Below are 22,069 nucleotides of genomic sequence, written 5' to 3'. Positions count from 1 at the left end.
CCATCTACATTTTTTTATAGACTCTGCAAATAAAATCATTCTAATAACTTACGTATTGTTGACAATGATTCCTAACAACATAACATAACCTAAATCTAAAACCGGTCGTTTGATTGACACTGCCGATTGCGCTATCTATCGGCAAAAGTTGTAACAATTATATCAGCTGAGCAGCTACCAAAAATGGCTGACTCCAGATCACGCGGTTCAGATTTGAATTGCAGATCAAAAATATTTGTTGGCTGGTATTTTGAATAGAATAAAATATTTTAAAAATTGTATAAATTTTTATCGTCTACTAATATTAAGAATATAATAATTATCATACAAACATATATTCCATGAGTTAATCAAATTTCTGGTTGTGGTATTGAATTCAGTTGACTCAATGACAGACACCTCTATTATGCTTTCTCATCTGAGCTTAGACCTTCTAACCTATTACAATGTAAGTTTCAAAATAGAGAAGCTCCCCATGTTATTTAAATGCTTTTTAAATGCCTAGGGAGTTTTTCTATTTTTTACTACCGAGAGCGAAAAAGTGACACTTTAGCATTAGGTTTCAGGGAGTAAAGTAACTACTTTAGACAGTAGGTGGAGGAAATAGTTATTTGTATATCTAGAGTGAAAAGTACGACTTTTTCTCCCTGAGGGAAAAGTTTGAAGCCCGAGGCGAAGCCGAGGGCAACAATTTTCCTGAGGGAGAAAAAGTATTTTTCACTCGTGATGTACACAACATTTTTCCTCCATCTACATTTTTTTATAGAAACTGCAAATAAAATCATTTTAATAACTTACGTATTGGTGACAATGTTTCCTAACAACATAACCTAAAATCTAAAGCCTAAAAACTGCCCGTCTGATTGGCACTGCCGATTGCGCTATCTAGCAAAAGTTGCAACAATTATATCAGCTGGGTGTCTACCAAAAATTGCTGACTCCAGATGACGCGGTTCAGATTTGAATTGCAGATCAAAAATATTTGTTGGCTGGTATTTTGAATAGAATAAGATATTTTAAAAATTGTATAAATTTTTATCGTCTACTAATATTAAGAATATAATATCATTCAAACATATATTTCATGAGTTGATCAAATTTATGGTTGTGGTATTGAATTCAGTTGACTCAATGACAGACACCTCTTTATGCTTTCTTATCTGAGCTTAGACCTTCTAACCTATTATAATGTAAGTTTTTAAAATAGAGATGCTTCCCATGTTATTTAAATGGAGTCACTTTTACTCCCTAGGGAGTTTTTCTGTTTTTTACTACCGAGAGCGAAAAAGTGACACTTTAGTATTATGTTTCAGGGAGTAAAGTAAGTACTTTAGCCAGTAGGTGGAGGAAAAATAAATTGAAATATTATATTACCTTGATTGCTGATAAACCCATGTAGGCTCCCACACATTCAGATACAGTGTAGACTACGAACATTGGCAGAGATATTTTGCCCACTATCATTGCTGAAAGGCCAGCGATGGATTGATATAGGAGCCTGATATGTGGCCGAATGTCTGCAAAAAAGACAATACATTTCAATAATTATTATCAATTGATAGATGACAAATTGTCTATTTTTTATCACTACAATACTGATGGGAGTGTTAAAAGTGCTAAAATCTGGAAATATTATCAAGTGACATTAAACTACCCTTCAACCCTTCTTCTTCTTCTTCTTCTTCTTCTTCTTCTTCTTCTTCTTCTTCTTCTTCTTCTTCCGAAGTCTTCTCCTTCTTCATCCTTTTCACCTCCTGTCTTTTTCTTTCTCTATATCTTCCTCTTTCCCTGCTTCCTTTTCCTGTGTCCACTTCTTCTCTCCTCTTCTTGTCCTTCTATTATTTTCATCTTCCCTCTTCTATTTTTTGTTGTATCACGTTCTTAAACCAGTACGCTCTCTCTCTAATTACATGAAATCTCTGAAAATTATAATATTATATTACTAGCAGGTGACCCGTGCTCCGCGATGGTCTAATTAAAAACTTGCCTAACTGAAATCTTGAAGAATGTAAAATAAGCCCATAAACATCCTCGGTTAATGAAGAATCTATATTATGTCAAATTTCAAGCTAATCAGTCCAGTATTTCAGACGTGAATTTCCTATCCTGTACGTGTATGAGCCTATTCTTTCCTCTATTATATTACAGATAAACGTATTCATAATATTTTGATCCTCTCAGATTAAAAGTCTGGTGTGGCGCACTCACACAACTTTCCTTGCCGATATGAAAATTGATCACTGACGCTAGTGTTCCCGCGCATCTCAAGTCTACTATTCAAATATTTGAGCCAGCTGGTGACAGGGCAATAACGCTGCAGACACACATGAGGTCTGCTCTCTCTTCATAGTGACTGATTTAATAGAATCAACAATTATTTGCAATTGAATAATCACATTTTCTCGAATTTAAAGCTTATTTTCAATTTTAGGTGAAAATGTTACTGAACATTAATTGTAGAGATTTTCATGCTCAATCTACTCCACTTGATTTTTTTGTTTCAATTGTATCTGAAGCCTGATAATTGGGAATCTATTTGCGTTGATGGGGCGGAGCTCCTGAAATTTTCACAGATATGGGACTTGTGGCAGTTGATAGAGCTTATCGATGACTATTTTAGGTATGAATTTGATCAAAATCGTTGGAGCCGTTTCCGAGAAAATCACTAAAAACTCTGTTTTTGACAACATTTTCGCCATTTTAGCCGCCATCTTGAATTGCATTTGATCGAAATTGTTCGTGTCGGATCCTTATAGTGAAAGGACCTTAAGTTCCAAATTTCAAGTCATTCCGTTAATTGGGAGATGAGATATCGTGTACACAGACGCACATACACTCATACACACACACACACACACACACACACACACACACACACACACACATACAGACCAATACCCAAAAACCAGTTTTTTGGACTCAGGGGACCTTGAAACGTATAGAAATTTAGAAATTGGGGTACCTTAATTTTTTTCGGAAAGCAATACTTTCCTTACCTATGGTAATAGGGCAAGGAAAGTAAAAATTAATTCCAACAAGACAGAACTATCTCTTTGAGAGAAAGTTTCTATTTCGTAGAAACTCCATCATCCATCATCTCATTGATGGCTAAGATCGGATAAGCCTAGAGAAGAAATGAGATTTGATACTAGAAAAGCCGAGAAAATCTCGTGAAATATAGGAGAAAAGCAGGAAAATCCTGAGGAAAATGATATCGGCGAAGACCTTGCTAGAAGCAAAAAGGCCTGCTTGGGAAACTTAATCAATCGCAGAATATAAATTGAGTTTTGAGCCTCTTTCTGATTGAACTTTGATGGACAACTATATCTATTTTTACTGTACTTATATGTTTATGTGTAAAGTGTAATATCGATATATATAGAAAAATATTGGAGATGAAAGAGGTATAAAATACAGACCTAAAGCTTGTAAAGAATATTTTATCTTCTGATACGGTATTCATCGTATCTTTTCCTAATAAATAAATATATCATGAAACATGAAGATATGAAATAATATTATCGATTGGAGAAGTACAGTAGCTATATTATAACCATAGGTTATGTAACCTAATACTGTATAATATAATGAAGGAAAGAATTCGATTATACACATACGGGATAGGAAATTCACAAATGATGCATCATCACGTCTCAACTACTCAACTGATTAACTTGAAATTCTTAATTTATCTAGATTCTTAATTTATCGAGGATGGTTATAGGAATATTTTGAATTCTTCAACATTTCAGTAGGTCAAGTTTTCAGTTTGTCAAGTTTAAAAATTAGACCCTTGCGGAGCACGGGTTACCTTTTAGTCTGTAATAAAACGGGTATTGAAGTGGGAGATCTCTTCAAATCGAGTTCTGAATTCTAGAGTCAACTCTAGTATTAAATATAGCAGGTAATCAGTGAATTATTCAGGGAAAAATTGTGTGCTATAAAATACAATAAACTATCCTTATATCTGGGAAACATGAAAAATAACATAATTAGCCATTATTTTGTCAGAATTACGTGGATTTTGATTGGTCTCGAATCCATAACCTTTCATGAAGCACGCATGCTATAGTAATAATAATAAAATAATAAATGCTTTATTCAACCAATAAAAATAAATAAATTACATTACAATCACATTCAAGAACACAAACGCATTTCACAATCGTTAAACATTCAATAATAAAATAATAAATAAACAGAACCCCATGTGTAGATAAAATAAATAAAATAATAGAATATTAAAACAATAAAATAAAATAGGATATAATATGAATGATAATAATAATAAAAGGTAAGTACCCTTGAAGAAATATTAATGGTTCATCCCTCTTTAAGCATAATGGTTGTGCTGAGGGATGAGTCGCTTAACATAATAACTCTATCTTGGACTACAGTACAATAAACCAGAAACATTCAAACAAACCGGAATGTCATTCAACTAAACAAAAAACTAACTACAACAAAATAAACTAGAAAATCCTTCAATTAAACTAAAATAAACTGAATCTATTGTGTTATACGTTTACACTATTTGTTATGAATATTGTAAACATTTGTACCAATATTTAACTAAACGAAACAAGAAAAATAATTTTTTAATCAACAAAGGGCTCTTTTAATAGATCTAAATATACAATCTATTTTGGTAAAAACAAAATCATACTTATTTATATCTAATCTAATCTAATCTTATAGAAGAAAATAAATAAAATAATTCTCTTCATTATTATATTAAAATTATTCTTTCAGAGTCACTGAAAATTAAATTAAACTGGTTTATAAAAACAAAATAATGATAATGGACACAATGAGAAAAACTAACAGAATGCATAGAAAGAAAAAAGCAACAAAGAAAAGACTCTCATGCACTTAATCCTCAATTCTATCGTAATGAAACATTTAGGATGAAAAAGAGAGAGACATAAGTAAACATGAAGGCCCTGTGCATAGTGAGGTCCACGTTATAATGGCAGTGGTTATAGATGGAAGAACAGCTTTGCCTATTATCTGCCTCGATTAATTATATTTCTACATCGTCAAAAACATATTTGGCTTCGTTGTGGAGCTGGAAAAGGATAGTACTACTTGCTTTGTCTAACGGTAGACAAGGACAGCAACATTAAAGTTTATCCAAATACTTTTTGTGTAGTTGAGAAGTTGATATTGTGGTAATTATTCATATTGAATGAAAAACACTAAGAAATTGTCAAAAAACCACTGATTTATTGATAATTAGAAAGACCGGTTTCGGTTATTACACCATTGTCAATCTCTGATAAAACCCAGAGATTATCAGAGATTTATCAGAGATTGACAATGGTGTAATAACCGAAACCGGTCTTTCTAATTATCAATAAATCAGTGGTTTTTTGACAATTTCTTAGTGTTTTTCATTCAATTATCCAAATACTGTCATTATAACGTGGACCTCACTATAATAATTAAGCCACGGAGTCACTTTCAGAAATCTCGGTTTGGTTGGTCCTTTTATTCTGATGAGTCCTTCGATGAAGTCCTTTAGATGAATCAATGAATCAGAAAGGATATTCTCACATTCAACAGCACTGCATAGAAAAATCAATTTGTTGAAGAACAAACTAAATTGAAAAGTTATAAGGAACACATTTTACATTAACTTAAGACTGAAATCAATGAAATATCATTATAAACTGCAAAAATGAACAAGCTAAAACAGGTTAGCAACTGGATAACAAAATGGAATAAACTGAAAATGAATTGAATGAGATATTGAATTTGAATTCAACGAAATATTGAAATTGAAAATCCAGTCTTTCACAAATCTTAAACCGACACTCCACATTCTATACGTATCCCTGTTCGAATCTTGGATTCAAACATTCTCAAAACCCATAGATTTCAAAACATTCCATGTTGGTGTCTTGAATTCCATCCAAAGCCATACTTTATGACACACATGACAGTTCAAAAATTCCCTCACATCCATAAATTGGCCCTGTTTGTTCTTGTGGGAAATTACCCGAATTGGCGGGTGCAAAGATAAAATTTCACTGGAATCCAGAAATCTGGGAGAGAGAGAGAGAGAGAGAATGAGTGTGAGAGAGTGTTAGGGAGTTAGAGAACGGAAACCTTTGAATATTTTGCTGTCATCGATTACGAAATTTATGACCGCGCAATTCCAATAAGTTCCACACACCATGGGAAATATTCCATAAATTTATGAAGCTCGTAGCCAATAGAAATCCGGCTCGAAAACTGATATTATTAGAGCACACACGGTGCAACAATTAATACTGCAATAAATTGCATATCGGATGCAGTTTTAGAGGTGCATTATGCAGCCAGCTAGGTGCATTAGTCTGACGGCTAGTAATATAATATTCCAAGGATTGAAGTAGCAGTGCCCAATCAATTTTTCCGCGATAAATGCATTTAAATCTTTAACTTGGTGCCAACCTAACAAAGTCAACTCAACTTAATGCCAACCTGACAAAATTATTAATTTAGTTGCCAGTTAACAACTGTTTCGAAGAGGTACTCTATCTAGATTCTATAGTAACATATGATATGGAAATTTCAATTACAATTAAGAGATTGGGAGAAGAAGAATATACATGCTGAAAGACGAACTTTAATCCCTTAAAAACAACCCTTAGAGTTAAAATATTGCCAAAAGATTTCTTAGTGCGCCTCTAAAGGGTCAACTGAACATACCTACCAAATTTGAACGTTTTTGGTCCGGTAGATTTTTAGTTATGCGAGTGAGTGAGTGAGTGAGTGAGTCAGATAAGTTTTATTTTATTTATTTATTGTATAAAATACTATAATCATAATACAATTATGACATTGGAGGAAAAACTAGGCTAAGCCTGTACTATTTCTCTCCAAAAATTTTGATAAAATGTTAATATTGTCCAAAAGATAAGGTTATATAAACCCATTAGATGGGTTATGGTATTATACAAACCAGCTAGGTGCATTATGGTATTATACAAACCCATTAGATGGGGAATTCACTGTAAACTGGAAGTATTCCTTAAGCCGCGTCCACACTATGTCGATCGACTCTGTCGACCCGGTCGATCGATAAAGTCGCTCGACACCTTCGACTGTGTCAACTCGACAAAATTGCCTCAGTACATGTGGACGAGTCGATCGACAACCATCATAAATTTTCATACATAATCGAGTGTTTTATATTTAATCGAGTGTTTTATTTTAAATATAAATCGAGTTTTTATATAAAATGAGTGATGATGAAGATGCTGGAGCAGCGGCTTCTGCTGCAATTCCTATTGCCATCTTGGGAAGCCAAAAAGATCGTCACCAGCGGAGATTTTGGGTACGGCCTAGCCTTGTTCGAGGCAGAAAAAAGTATAGTACGGAGGAATTTATGGAAGATTTATTGCTGGATGAGGTTGACGAATTAAATCTATAATATAGATGTGACGTGGGCTTTAAAAACGTTTTTAGAATGAAAAGTTCCGATTTTGAAAATCTTTTGAAAATTATTGCGCCTAACGTAATTAAAAAAGACACACAATTCAGAAAAGCAATTCCAGTAAACCATCGCCTTGCAGTAACGCTGCACTTTTTGCCAACTGGCGATTCATACACTTTTTTGAAAAAATTAGAAAATTTCTAATTTTCTTTTCCTCCTCCACTTTTTCAATGCCAAATGACACCGCAATTTCCACCAAACCATCATGCCGTTTGTTTCTGCTTTTATAGTCAACATCACTTGAATCCCATAAGTAAGAACGATCACGGTACATTTCAATAAAATTCGACGTTTGGGTATCACTCCAATTCATTTTCAATAAAAATGTAAGCACTTGAACAACAGTATAGCACTATTCTATTTTTCAAAACGGCAGTGACAAGATCGACACGTCCACACTGGTGCCTTCGACTTGACTGTCTTTGATCCGGACCGACCTGATTCGGGTTGCGTTCGACTCGACTCGACGCGCTCAACAATGTCTAGCGACACGTCCAGACTTGTTCGACATTGTCGATCGACTTTGTCGATCGGTGTCGATCGACATAGTGTGGACGCGGCTTTATAGTTAACACCGTTGCTTTCCATTTGAACAATGCTGACGTATGGAAGTGGAACTTACAACAGTATTCTATTAATAGTCGTGATGTTTATTGTGGTAATATTCGTTTACTCCAATTATTATATTATAGGTCTGATCTGCTGAATGGTTTTCACGTGAAGGTTCAGTTTCTGATTACTTTTTAATAATTTATTAATTAACTACAGTGCCGTTATAATGGCAGTGGAGAAAGATAGGAGAACAACGTTGCCGATCCTCACTGTCTTTCCAATGCCTTCTTGACGGTAGCTGATTCAGGCTTATTAATGCAATACTAATATTGTTCATTCTCGTTTAACATAATCAATTATATTTTATTAAGCAAGGAATTATATTGAATGAAAAAGACTAAGAAATTGTCAAAAAACCACTGATTTATTGATAATTAGAAAGACCGGTTTCGGTTATTACACCATTGTCAATCTCTGATAAGTTTATTTCTTAGTCTTTTTCATTCAATATGAATAATTACCACAATATCAACTTCTCAACTACACAAAAAGGAATTATATTTTTCAATAATTTCATAATTGAAATGAAATATTTTGCTAATTAATTTTCAATTCTACATTGTTAAAAGACGATCCGGCAACAGAACAAAGCGAGAAAGAGATATCGCCATCCGCATTGTTGAATGATAGACAAGGATAGCAAGACCATTGCTAATCAAACACTGCCATTCATCTTGAACCCTACTATGGCGGGTAACCCGTGCTCCGCAAGGGTCCAATTAAAACTTGACGTACTAAAATCTTGAAGAATTCAGAATTTTCCTATAACCATCCTCGGTAAATTGAGAATTTACAGTATATGCAAAATTTGAAGTTAATCAGTTGAGTAGCTCCTATCTCTTTGGTAGAGAGTTAGTGGGGAGGATATTTTTAATATTCTTCCCAAAGAATGGACATTGATATGTCCAAAGCTCCGCCAATTTATGTAGATGCATAACAATATGATTATTATCTATAGTTATTATATTACAAATTGCTTTTTCATATCATATACAGTTCAATAGTTATTTTCTTAGTCTATATTATGTAAATTCATCTATAACTTTGCTGTATTGTAAGCTATTGTATATAAGTGTATAAGCCAATATATATTGTAATCTACATAAATAAAGTACTCAATCAATCAATCAATCAATCTCAGTTCAAGTGTGACTTGAACTTATCGTTGTTATGTTATATATTGACGTTGTCTATGCTGTAAAGGCTTTTCGACAGTAAAATTTTATTTATTTATTTATTATTTATTTATCTGTGAGTTTCCTATTCCGTATGTGTTGAAGCCAATTCTTTCCTTTATATTGTAGATAAGTTCCCAATTAATTAATAGATTTGCTGTAGGCTTAATTGAGAGTTGAGCAACCAGTATTCTAATGCATCAGATTGAACTTGGTGTGTAGCCTGAATTAGTAGCCTGAGATGTTTTCAAAATATATCTGAAGCCATCATATAAATGCTGATGCGCTGTCCACTTGAATCCTCTTGTTAATGCAATTCTCATTAATTAATTAATGATTTTGGAATTTGAAATTTGGAAGAAATACTTAGTGATAGTTGGTGATTGGCTTATAAAGAGTTTCACGTTATGAAGTCAGAACCTGATTAAAATTGGTTTGCTATCCTTGTCTGTCATGAGACAAAGTGGATAGCTCTATTCTTTTCTAGCGTCACACTGTTGCTAAATTACATTCATGTTATGAAGAAATATAATAATGTACTTGAATAGTCAATTTCATTCATGTAAATCTATAATCAAATCATAGAAAGATATAATTTCATGGTGAATAAGATAAGATATATTTCAGATAGAATTAATTATTATTGACATGAATAACTATAATTATTATATCAGATTTATTGGAATAACTTGAAGCTAAAGTAGGGGATGTTAACAGAAAATTGCCAACTCTGCCGTTCTATCTTTTCCACTGACTTAATAACGTAAATCTAATAACGGAGAGATTGTACTCGCTAGCCAATCAAAATTGTGTCTTAGAAAGTGATAATGGAATGAATCACCATTGCTCGCTTATGATTGGTCGAGACAGTGTGACGTTGAAATGAACATCCACCAATAGAATTTGAGGTGGATGTTACCTGAGGACACTGCTTCATTTTCGTTGGTTACTACAAATACTAGTGTCCAAAATGATGAATATAGCTAGCTAAAATTGATAGCTCACTGAACAGTGATAACGTTTTTGGTTTTTTACTTTTCGCCACACTGCACAGAAAGCAGCTGTTTTCCAGTCCCTACGTAGATCTGAAAGGCATTGTTTGCAGACGACTCTCGTCTGACGTCAGAACAGGTTTTCTTTCCGGCCTAGGCCGGAAAGAGTACCCTTTCCAGCCGCTAACATGGAACTAAGAAAGGTGATCAAAAAACAGCTGATCAAAAAACTTTTCATTATTTGTGTTCATTATTCAATAATTAAAACATTTATAATAATATCATCTTATTGTCATTTGAAAGAATAAAAAAATATAAACTCAACCTCCCACATAATTGAACATCATCTTTTAGGTTATTTAGACAAATCAGAATAACATATAAAAATACTTGGATATTAAGATTACCTCAGATTTGCTAGAGCTATCACCTTCCACTTCTGCTTTCGGAAGTGCTTAGTAAACAACTATTCTCATATATATATATATTGTTTATTTTTGTGTGTGGCGAAAAATAGCATTCGCACCACGGGCAAAAATGTTTTTCCGGCTCTCAATCTTCTCTAGTCCTCGGCCTACGACCTCGGACTTGAAAACCGATTTCGAGCCGGAATCTCATTTTCTGCTCTAGGTGCGAAGTATGCTATTTCACAATATGATGAATATAGCTAGCTAGAATTAAGCTAGTTCATAGTGCATTAGATTCTCCTAGCAAAGAAGATGCATACAATCACTGAATTGCATTCTATATTTACATTGTCGATTACCACAATTCTCCATTCAATTGTATTTCTCTATTTCATCTACATTGTAAATAAACCATGCTACTATAAACTAAAGGCTAAGCCAGCATATTTCAACGTCCATGAATGAAAATAATGCGAAGAATGACAGTAACTCACAGTAATTGCCATTGTGACAGCGAACCCAAAAGCAAGTGCAGTGTGAAGTGCATTGTTGACGGGTGCATCGGCGAATGCAACCAGTGAACTGCATCCAATTGCAACAAACATGGCCGTTCCAAAACATTCGGCCAATGCAATTCGCACGATACGCCACACTTTATCCACGGTCATATCTTGGAATTCCTCGCCTCGAAGAGTTGACACATACTCTGAAAAAATGAGAAAGAAAACACTATATTTATTTATTTGGTAGGTCCACGTTATAATGGCAGTGTTTGATTAGCAATGGTGTTGCTATCCTTGTCTATCATTCAACAAAGCAGATAGTGATATCCTTTCCTTGAATAATCTTGACACATACTCTGTAAAGGACGAAAAAGTTAACTTAGAAGATATTAACTTAAATACTGTTCTTCAGCTCTATAGTGAGGTCCACGTTATAATGACAGTGTTTGATTAACAATGGTGTTGCTATCCTTGTTCATCATTCAACAAAGCGGATAGCGCTATCTCTTTATCCCTTTGCTCTGTTGCCAGATCGTCTACTAACAATGTAGAATTATTTATTAATTAACAAAATAATTTATCTTAGTTATCAAAATTCATTATGGAATCATTGAAAAATATAATTTCTTGCTCAATAGAATATAATTGATTATTTTAAACGAGAATGAACCGTTAATATTACATCAATAAACCTGGTATCAGCTACCGTCTATAGAAGGCATTGACAAGACAGAGGATCGACATCGTTTTTCTCCTATCTTTCTTCACTACCATTATAACGTGGACCTCTTCAAAGTTATATATACTTCCCCTGAATAATCTTGATAATATATACTGCAAAAATGAGAAAGTAAACACTATTACTTCAGGCAATGAATGCTCAAAAAAGGGATATGGAGGGAAAAGTTTGGAACACACATTTTGACCCCACAGTTCTGTTTAGGGTAGTAAGGAGGTGAAAATATCAGAAATCCTCACCACTAAACCCTGTGCTAAATGGGTGGTGGTGGTGGTTTCTCACATATAACTCTAAAACTATGTATTTTACGAACATGACTGTTCTATACAAGATTGAAGTATACATTATTTCCTACAATATTATAAATATTTTGGATTCAAAATTGAACAAAAATCATGAAGTGTAGACATAACCTATTTTTGGACAATTTCTATCTAAATTTGGGAAAGGATCAGTTTTGGGCTTCAAGCCTGTTGTTCCTTCCCCAATCATTCATAGTTGTGAATTATATTGTATCTATCAATCTAGAAATAAATAAATATCTAAAAAAATAAAATAAAAATCTCACAACTTTTAGAAAATTTAGAGGTGATGGAGAAGCATAGTCAACGATAGACATGCGTGGAGGTTGATAGTTGCGGAAGCCAAGGCTCACCATGGCCTGTAGTGCCTTACAAAAAGAGAAGAGATTTGATATTATATTATGATATATTATATATTAGATAATATCGGGGACCGAGCTTCACTCTGGAGTACAAAAACAAAAAAAAATTACGAAAGAAGAAATAATTATAATAAAATTCATAAGTTTCATACAGAACTGTTCTATCTAACCACAGTAAATTGAGGGTAATTCCCAGAGGAATAAAAAAATTCCCTCACAAGGGCCCAGTTGCACAAATGCCGGTTAAATTTCAATCCTGATTAGCTTCACGTGAACCAAATCAGAGAAGACCATTTCAAAAAGATGGAATTGATCAGGATTGAAAATAACACGGCTTTTTTGCAACCGGCACTAAGTACCTGATTGAATTATTACAAAAGTTTAACATCTGAGTCTTAATTTTGACACAGTCCCACACACATGAGCTCGCTCACTCACTTCCTTCACCAACAGATGACAAAATAATTATTATCAGCTGTTTTTCCAAGGATGATTAATAATTATCATTTTAATGTCCTTCAGCGAGTTTTCCCAGGGATGAGACCTAGTGCAATCGAATCTTTTATATTATAAACCTACTATGTTCTGCATTTCGTGAGAATCGTTAGAGCCGTTTTCGAGATCCGGTGAAATACAAAGATATAAACATCTAAACGTCTAAACATCTGAACATCTAAACATCAAAACATCTAAACATCTAAAAATCTAAACATCCAAACATCTAAACATCCGAACATCTAAACATCTGAACATGTTGTAAACATATAAACAAAGGTTGCTCGTTCAATAGTATAGGATAAATTATATTATGATATTATATCGTACTCAACAACTGTGCCAACAAAGGCTTGAAATTCAAGAAGCAGATATTTCAACAGAGAACATGGACGGATATACAATGGTATTGTCTCTGTATTAATTCTACACCTATGCCATTATCAGTAGCCTATGTAAGATCATAGGGAGATAGAATAAGCCAGCTTTTCATATCGCCTTTGTTGGGATAATAATATTATATTCAACCACAAATCCTTGAAATATGATAATTGGTTCGTATCATTGAATGAAACGTAATCTTCAATGGATTGTTCCAGCTTTAGTTATCAAAATTTCCCATTTGTAGGGCTATTCAATCTCTCTCCGTCTCTCTATCTCTCTTTCTATCATTCTCTCGTTCTTTCTCTCTCTCTAGGGCCGGCTGCACCTAACGTCGCTATCCAGGTTAAAATAAAGGCAGCCTATCTATCTATCTCTCTTTCTCTCATTCACTCTCTCAATCTCTTTTTCTGTCATTCTATCTCTCTCTATTCAACAGATATCCATTTACTTTCCCTATTTGAGTAGTTATTCATATTCAAAGGTCCATTCTCTCCCTCTATTCAAATGTCTATTCACATATTAACAGACTCTCTATTATGTGAGTATTATGGAGTACGTTAATATTACATTTCAATTAGGTAAGATGTACACTCTGATTTGGTTAAATCTGTTGTCTCTGATTATCTATAATACTAGTAGTTCTGTGAACAGTAGACCTCGCGCAGTTATAAACCGCAGCCTCCTCTTATACTGTCCGTCAGAGTAAATCCTGTCTGTATGTCGTGTCGGCGAGATATCGGTGTGAAATCGGCTAATGGCTGTTGGGGTTGGTGTATCAAAAATACTAACATCAAAATTGGCTTATAGCCGTAGGGGATAGGAAATTCACGAATGACGCATCATCACGTCTCAACTACTCAACAAATTAACTTGATATAGATTCTTAATTTACCGAGGATGAATATAGGCCTATTTTGAACTCTTCAAGATCTCAGTAGGTCAAGTTTTCAGTTTGTCTCTCTTTTAATCACTAATATTTTAATATCCACGTACGGGATAGGAAATTCACGAATGACGCATCATCACGTCTCAACTACTCAACTGATTAACTTGAAATTTTGCATATGGATTCTTAATTTACCGAGAATGAATAAAGTCTTATTTTGAATCCTTCAAGATCTCAGTAAGTCAAGTTTTCAGTTCGTCTCTCTTTTAATGAAACCCTTGCGGAGCACGGGTAATCTGCTAGTCTAATAAATAAAGGGAATGATTGACTTATAAACGTACGGGATAGGAAATTCACGAATGACGCATCATCACGTCTCAACTACTTAACTAATTAACTTGAAGTTTTGCATATAGATTCTTAATTTACCGAGGATGAATATAGGCCTATTTTGAATCCTTCAAGATTTCAGAAGGTCAAGTTTTTAGTTTGTCTCTCTTCTAATTAAACTCTTGTGAGCATGGGTCACCTGCTAGTCTATTATATAATAAAGAGGAGAATTAGCTAATACACGTACGGGATAGGAAATTCACGAATGACGCATCATCACGTCTCAACTACTCAACTGATTAACTTGATAATTCAAGAGAGTACCTAGGTACAGAGAGTATGTCGAGTGAGATAGATTGAAGATGGCACTGAAATGTATTCAATTAATGTTGAACCACATTGGAGATGTATTTAATACATGTTTATTGACATACTCCATCTGCATGTGATACATCTGCTTTAGTAGTTACATACATCGAATCAAATGAAGTTCTTTGATACTTCAAGAGAGCATGAAATATATTCTACAGAAAATATGTGGAATAAAATTAACTACCAATTTGAGTATGGACTCAATAGTAAGTTTTATCGTAGAGAAACAATAGCTTGAGTAGATATCCCATGGTATAGGGCGTTTATGTCGCAACTTTTACTGTTATCTTAAGCCGATAGTCCACGTAGTTCTTTCCCGTGAAGCTGTGTGACGCTGGTAGTCTCTCATATTGTGCCGTTCTTACACTCTCACCCCAACAAAACAGTAAAAATCTACAATAATCGACAGTAATGGGCTTGAGATAACAGTAAAAGTTGCGACATAAAACGCCCTATACCATGGGTTATCTACCGTACTTATGCTATCGTTTCTCTATGGTTTTATACAGAGTGAGTCATATGTATGGGAACCCTTCAATAAATAGGACACAGTTGTAGATATGATACTGAAATTTTCAGGATAAGTTATTGGTCAAATACTCCACCTTTTGACGTACAACTGAATTTCAACCCCTCATAAGGGGGTGACTTAGGGGTTGTAACTCTAATATTTTGAATGTCAACACCCATTGTGTAGTACATAATTTTAAAGGCCTTTCTAAAACGAGAAAGATGGCAACAATAAAAATGTTTATGATACTTGTATCCAAAATGGCGGATGATTGAAGTTTTAGTTTTTGAAGAAATAATTGATAAAGTTTAATCAGCCGCCATTTTGGATACAAGTATCATAGAACATTTTTATTGATGCCATCTTCCTTGTTTTGGAAAGGCTTTCAAAATGATGTACCACACAATTTGTGTTTACATTTAAAATTTTCGAGTTAGGCTACAACCCTTAAGTCATCCCCTTATGAGGGGTTGAAATTCAGTTGTACGTCAAAAGGCGGAGTATTTGACCAATAACTTATCCTGAAAATTTCAGTATCATATCTACAACAGTCTCCAATTTATTGAAGGGTTCCCATACATATGTATGGTTCCCACTCACTCTTTATATGGAAATGTAAATCAAATGTTATTTATACTACTATCATAGAGGGATCTTGGGGTCCAGAGCTATACCCAACTAAAACAGCTGGCTCTGAACAGACAAAGTTGGAAAGCTGCCAACCAATCGGACGATTGAAGCAGAAGAAGAAGAAGATCATAGAGGGACGAAGTTGTATGTTACTCCATGAGCAAGGTATTTGAACAAGATATTATAGGCATACACAAATGTTTGGAAGCTTTTATCAAAATTATGGTGTTGTGTATCAAGTTTAGATGATACTGTATCATATTGTGTTGATACTCTATCATGTGTGGTGATACTGTATCATTGATGGTTGACTGTAGCATAAGAAGATATCCCATTGTATAGGGTGTTTATGTTCCTATTTCCACTGTTAACTCCAGCAAATAGTCCTAGAAGTTTTTTTTGGTAGAGCTATGTGACGCTGGTAGTCTCTTATACTGAGCCGTTCTTCTTTTGTTCCAAAGCCGATAGTCCTACTAGTTGTTTTTGGTGAAGCTATGTGACGCTGTTATTCTCTCATATTGTGCCGTTATATTCTCTCCCTTACAAAACATTAATAATAGACAGGCTCGAGTTAACGAGGAATTGGCTTGAAAATTTGAATATGAACGACCTAAACCATGGGATATCTTATGATGCTATCTTTTCTATATGATACTACTATATTCTACTATGGAATTTTCTAATTAATTGTGATTGATTTAATTTAATTTAAAATGATTTTTGTGTGTCTTGAATTGTGGATTGAGTGTGTAATTAATGAATGTTAAGTGACACATAACCTAGCTACATTTGGACTGTTGTATAAATTAGAATTGGAACCGTTTTGGGCTTAGAAGCCTGTCGTACTCTTCTATAAGATGTGTAATTTTCAATGATTGAATAAAATAATAAAAAATAATAATATTATAAGCCAGGTATGTGAACAAGATGTGTGATTACATGTAGGTATTCTATTGGAGATTGCCAAATATATAATGGAGAGACTATATATATATCCAATTAGTGGTATTCTAATTACATTCTTGCATGCTGTATTCAAATCTCTATCCCTTAAATAAGAAGTAATGAATCATACAATTTGACAAGCTTGGGACAATACATCATTCAAGATATATTATGAAAAATTATTTCTTCTCATGATAATTAGTCATTAGGCTCCGCGATAAATGAAACACGGGGCTACTAATGTATTTTTCCCAAGCTTATAAGCTCGTATAATTCACTGTTAACATGTAATTACTGGTGATTAGACGTGGAAATAAAAGGGAAACTGGATTTGAACTCATTTTGTGTCTCTTTCGATTGATTGATTGATTGAGTACTTTATTTATGTAGATTACAATATATACTGTCTTATACACTTATATACAATAGCTTACAATACAGCAAAATTATAGATGAATTTACATGATATAGACTAAGAAAATAATTAATGAACGGTATATGATATTAAAAAGCAATTTATAATATAATAACTATAGATAATAATTATATTGTCATGCATCTACATAAATTGGCGGAGCTTTGGACATATCAATGTCCATTCTTCGGAAAGAATATTAAAAATATCCTCCCCATTAACTCTCTACCAAAAGTAGAGAGTTACTAACTCTCTAACTGTCTACTCTTTTGCGGAGACATTCAATGATCATACAAGATAGTTTTTAATCCTCAGTTTTCAAATCATCCAAGATAATTTCATAGCTATCTCGCCATACGATAATATAGAAGTTATTGACCGACTCGATATGCTTTTGTCTGTCTGTATGTAACGCGATTACTGCCAAACGCGTTGATAGAATTCGATGAGATTTGGCAGGAATTTTCCTTTTTCAACTGCGCGTCGATGTGTACACGAGTTTTTTTTGAAATGTTGAATTTTAAGAATAATATGAAAAGAGAAGGAATTCCTCCATACTCTGATATCACTATATATATCATCTACTTTGAAGATAGAATCAATCAGATTATAGAATTATTCATAATAAATCAGCTGACAAGTGGATTATTCATTGAATGCATTACACAGATGTCTAGCCGTGTCTATTTCTATAAGGTAGGGTTTCAATATTTCTCATGATTGCCCATCAGTATCAATATTCTCACATTTGAAAAACAAATTTAATAGGTGATTGAAAATAAAATTAAAAATGATTAAATAAACTGAATAATGCCGAAGGAATTATAATATTCTTGATTGAAAAAAATCAATTTTAAAATAGTTGAGAACTATTTTTAACAGATGGAAAAATTATCTCGAAACTGAATAAATCATCATATATGGGATACAAATTCAAACGTGAACTGAGTTTATTAACATAGTGGGTTTTTGATCTTGGAGAAAACAAATAACAGTTTTTAAGAGTACTTAAATTATGATTAAACTGTGAATTGTGATTCAACTGAATCACTAGAACAGATGACATCAGATACTTGTGGATGAGAAAACTGCGCGAGGTTTACTGTTCACAGAACTACTAGTAGTTCTGTGAACAGTAGACCTCACTCAGTATTCTCACCCACAAGTACCTGATTGAAACTATAGACCTTATGGAAATACAGCAATAGACTGGCTTCTCCACACATCTGTGTAATCACTTGTCAACTGATTTATGATGAATAATTCTATAGTCTGATTTTCACTCTTATATTGGCGTATGAAGGAGGCTCCTTTTTCCTTTTATATTATCCTTGAAATGCAAAATTTCCAAAAACCTTATATATACGTCGACGCGCAATTAAAAAATGAACATACCTGTCAAATTTCATGAAAATCTATTACCGCGTTTCGCCGTAAATGCGCAACATATAAACAGAGAAATGACGAACCGTCGACTTGAATCTTAGACCTTACTTCACTCGGTCAATAATGGCGGTGTTTGATTAACAATAGTATTGCTATCCTTAAAAAATGAACATACCTATCAAATTTCATGAAAATCTATTACCGCGTTTCGCCGTAAATGCGCAACATATAATCATATAAACATTTAAACATTCAAACATTTACACATTTAAACATTAAGAGAAATGTCAAACCGTCGACTTGAATCTTAGACCTCACTTCGCTCGGTCAACTAGTGATAATAATATCAAATACGATAATAATTTAAAAGCAACATAAAGCATTTCGATGTTTTCCTTCAAGTGAATCCAAATCCCTCATTTTTATACCTATAAATCTGAAGCATTTCCACAAAATATAGGCCTATATCTGATTGTTATTTCTCCAGTCTTATAACTATACCTCCTGTCCTATACCTGTATACCAGAAGCATTACCACAAAATATAAGCCTATATCTGATTGTTATTCAAACCCCTATTTCCATGGTCTTCAAGAAATTTCTGCAACTTTTCTCTCAGGGGATCCATTTGTCGTAAAACTTTCACGATCCATCAACTTTAAAGTTTGCACTTTCTTTTGTGCGGTGAAAAAGTTTCAGTAAAGTACGTGTGGTAGCCAGGCTATAATAATAAGCTGTACTTTCATTGGGATTATTTACGGGTACTTAGAAACGTCATAAATAAAAGTTTGGTGCTTAGAGACGTCATAAATCATAAGTTAAACCGGTGAAGTTGCTACTTTGCTACTGGAAACTGTCAGTAGAGATTAAATGGAGTCTCATTAATGATTCTTATGAGGAATTCTGACAGTGAATATTTTTGATATAGTGAGGTCCACGTTACTAGTAGTTCTGTGAACAGTAGACCTCACGCAGTATTCTCATCCACAAGTACCTGATTGAAACTATAGACCTTATGGAAATACAGCAATAGACTGGCTTCTCCACACATCTGTGTAATCACTTGTCAGCTGATTTATGATGAATAATTCTATAGTCTGATTTTTACTCTAATATCTTAAGAGTATGACGGAGGAGTATGAAGGAGGCTCCTTTTCTCCTTTATATTATCCTTGAAATGCAAAATTTCCAAAAACCTTGTATATGCGACGACGCGCAATTGAAAAAGGAACATGCCTGTCAAATTTCATGAAAATCTATTACCGCGTTTCGCCGTAAATGCGCAACATATAAACATTTAAACAGAGAAATGACGAACCGTCGACTTGAATCTTAGACTTCACTCCGCTCGGTCAATAATGTCGGTGTTTGATTAACAATAGTATTGCTATCCTTGTCTATCATTCGACAAAACGGATAGCGAATGTATCAAATCATAGTGTCGTGTATCAAGTTGAGATGATACTGTATCATATTGTGTTGATACTGTATCATGTTGAGGTTGTTCTTGTTCTATAGTGAGGTCCACGTTATAATGGCAGTATTCGATTAACATTGGTGTTAATATCATTCGACCAGACGGATAGCGCTATCTCTTTCTCGCTTTGCTCTATTGCCAGATCGGCTTTCAACAATGTAGAATTAATAATTAACAAAATATTTTATCTTAATTATAAAAATTCATTAATAAATCATGCTTAATAAAATTTAATTGATTATTCTAAACGAGGATGAACAATTAATATTACATTGATAAACCTGTATCAGCTACCGTCAAGAAGGCATTGACTAGACAGTGAAGTTCGGCAACGTTGTTCTCCTATCTTTCTCCACTGCCATTATAACGTGGACCTCACTCTAGTTGAGATTGTCAGTATTGGTTCAATAGGGCTGCAATGATGTTAAGCAGATGAAATGATGGCGGTTTGAAATGATTTTCACAGCAGAATATATTTGTGAAGCAACAGGTATTTGACAGAGTACTTTTGTTTTGTTTTCTATTCACTAACAATCAATCTTAGACCCGGTTGCACAAAAGCTGGTTAATTTTAATCGAGATTAATACCACGAGAGCCAATCAAAGAAGGCGTTCTTGAAAAGACGGCTTATCGGATCGGTTCTCGTGAAATTATTCACGGTTGAAATTTTAACTGGCCTTTGTGCAACCGGCACTCACTATTCTACAAGGGTTGTTAGTTTATTTATTCATCCATTTCTTTCATTGACCGAGCGAAGTGAAGTCTAAGATTCAAGTCTACGGTTTGGCATTTCTCTTAATGTTCAAATGTTTAAATGTTTGAATGTTTATATATTTATATGGTGCGCATTTACGGCGGAACGCGGTAATAGATTTCCATGAAATTTAACAGGTATGTTCCTTTTTTAATTGCGCGTCGACGTGTATACAAGGTTTTTGGAAATTTTGCATTTCAAGGATAATATAGAAGGAAAAAGGAGCCACCTTCATACGCCAATATAAGAGTAAAAATCAGACTAGAGTTATACATTATAAATCAGCTGACAAGTGATTACACAGATGTGTGGAGAAGCCAGTCTATTGCTGTATTTCCATAAGGTCTTCAGTTTCAATCAGGTACTTGTGGATGAGAATACTGCGTGAGGTCTACTGTTCACAAAACTACTGGTCGATACAATTAGAAATCATTCAGAAATGACTGTGAGAGTGCAACAGGGAACAGGCTTACACCATAAACTCTCCTCTCCAAAATTTTGTAAACAGTAACATTTCCCAAAGATATAGGTTGTATTCCACTTCCAAGATTTTCCAATTTTCTGTCCAAGAGTTGGAAACTAATAATTTCGAATTTGTTGGTGAATGAACAAAAATTGTTAGAGAATGATAGAGCTATAGAGAGGTCCACGTTATAATGGTTGTATTTGATTAACATTGGTGTTGCTATTCTTGTCTATCATTCGACAAAGCAGATAGCGCTATCCTTCTCCAGCTCCGCACAGTGGTCAAACTGTTTTTAGAATATGTAGAAGTATGATGAGCTACAGTGAGGTCCACGTTATAATGGCAGTGAAGAAAGATAGGAGAACAACGTTGCCGATTCTCTGCCATAGCTTGTATAGAGGATATAGCGTAGAGAATCTATCCTACCAAAGAGAATCCAACTG

General features: G+C 34.0%; 1 protein-coding gene across 1 annotated transcript in view; it reads right to left on the bottom strand.

The window, feature by feature from the left end:
* LOC111044279 (aquaporin) overlaps positions 1-22,069 on the bottom strand; it is a 66,776-nt gene that overhangs the window by 15,318 nt on the left and 29,389 nt on the right. The window contains 3 exon segments of the mRNA XM_039435164.1: positions 1,375-1,472; positions 1,475-1,517; positions 11,164-11,375. Coding sequence (XP_039291098.1) covers positions 1,375-1,472; positions 1,475-1,517; positions 11,164-11,375 — 353 coding nt within the window.

This window comes from Nilaparvata lugens, chromosome 8 (assembly GCF_014356525.2).
Source record: "Nilaparvata lugens isolate BPH chromosome 8, ASM1435652v1, whole genome shotgun sequence".
In the NCBI taxonomy this organism is placed as follows: Eukaryota; Metazoa; Arthropoda; class Insecta; order Hemiptera; family Delphacidae; genus Nilaparvata; species Nilaparvata lugens.
The sequence above is the reverse complement of the archived record's forward strand: the minus strand, read 5'-3'. Positions and strand labels throughout refer to the sequence as shown.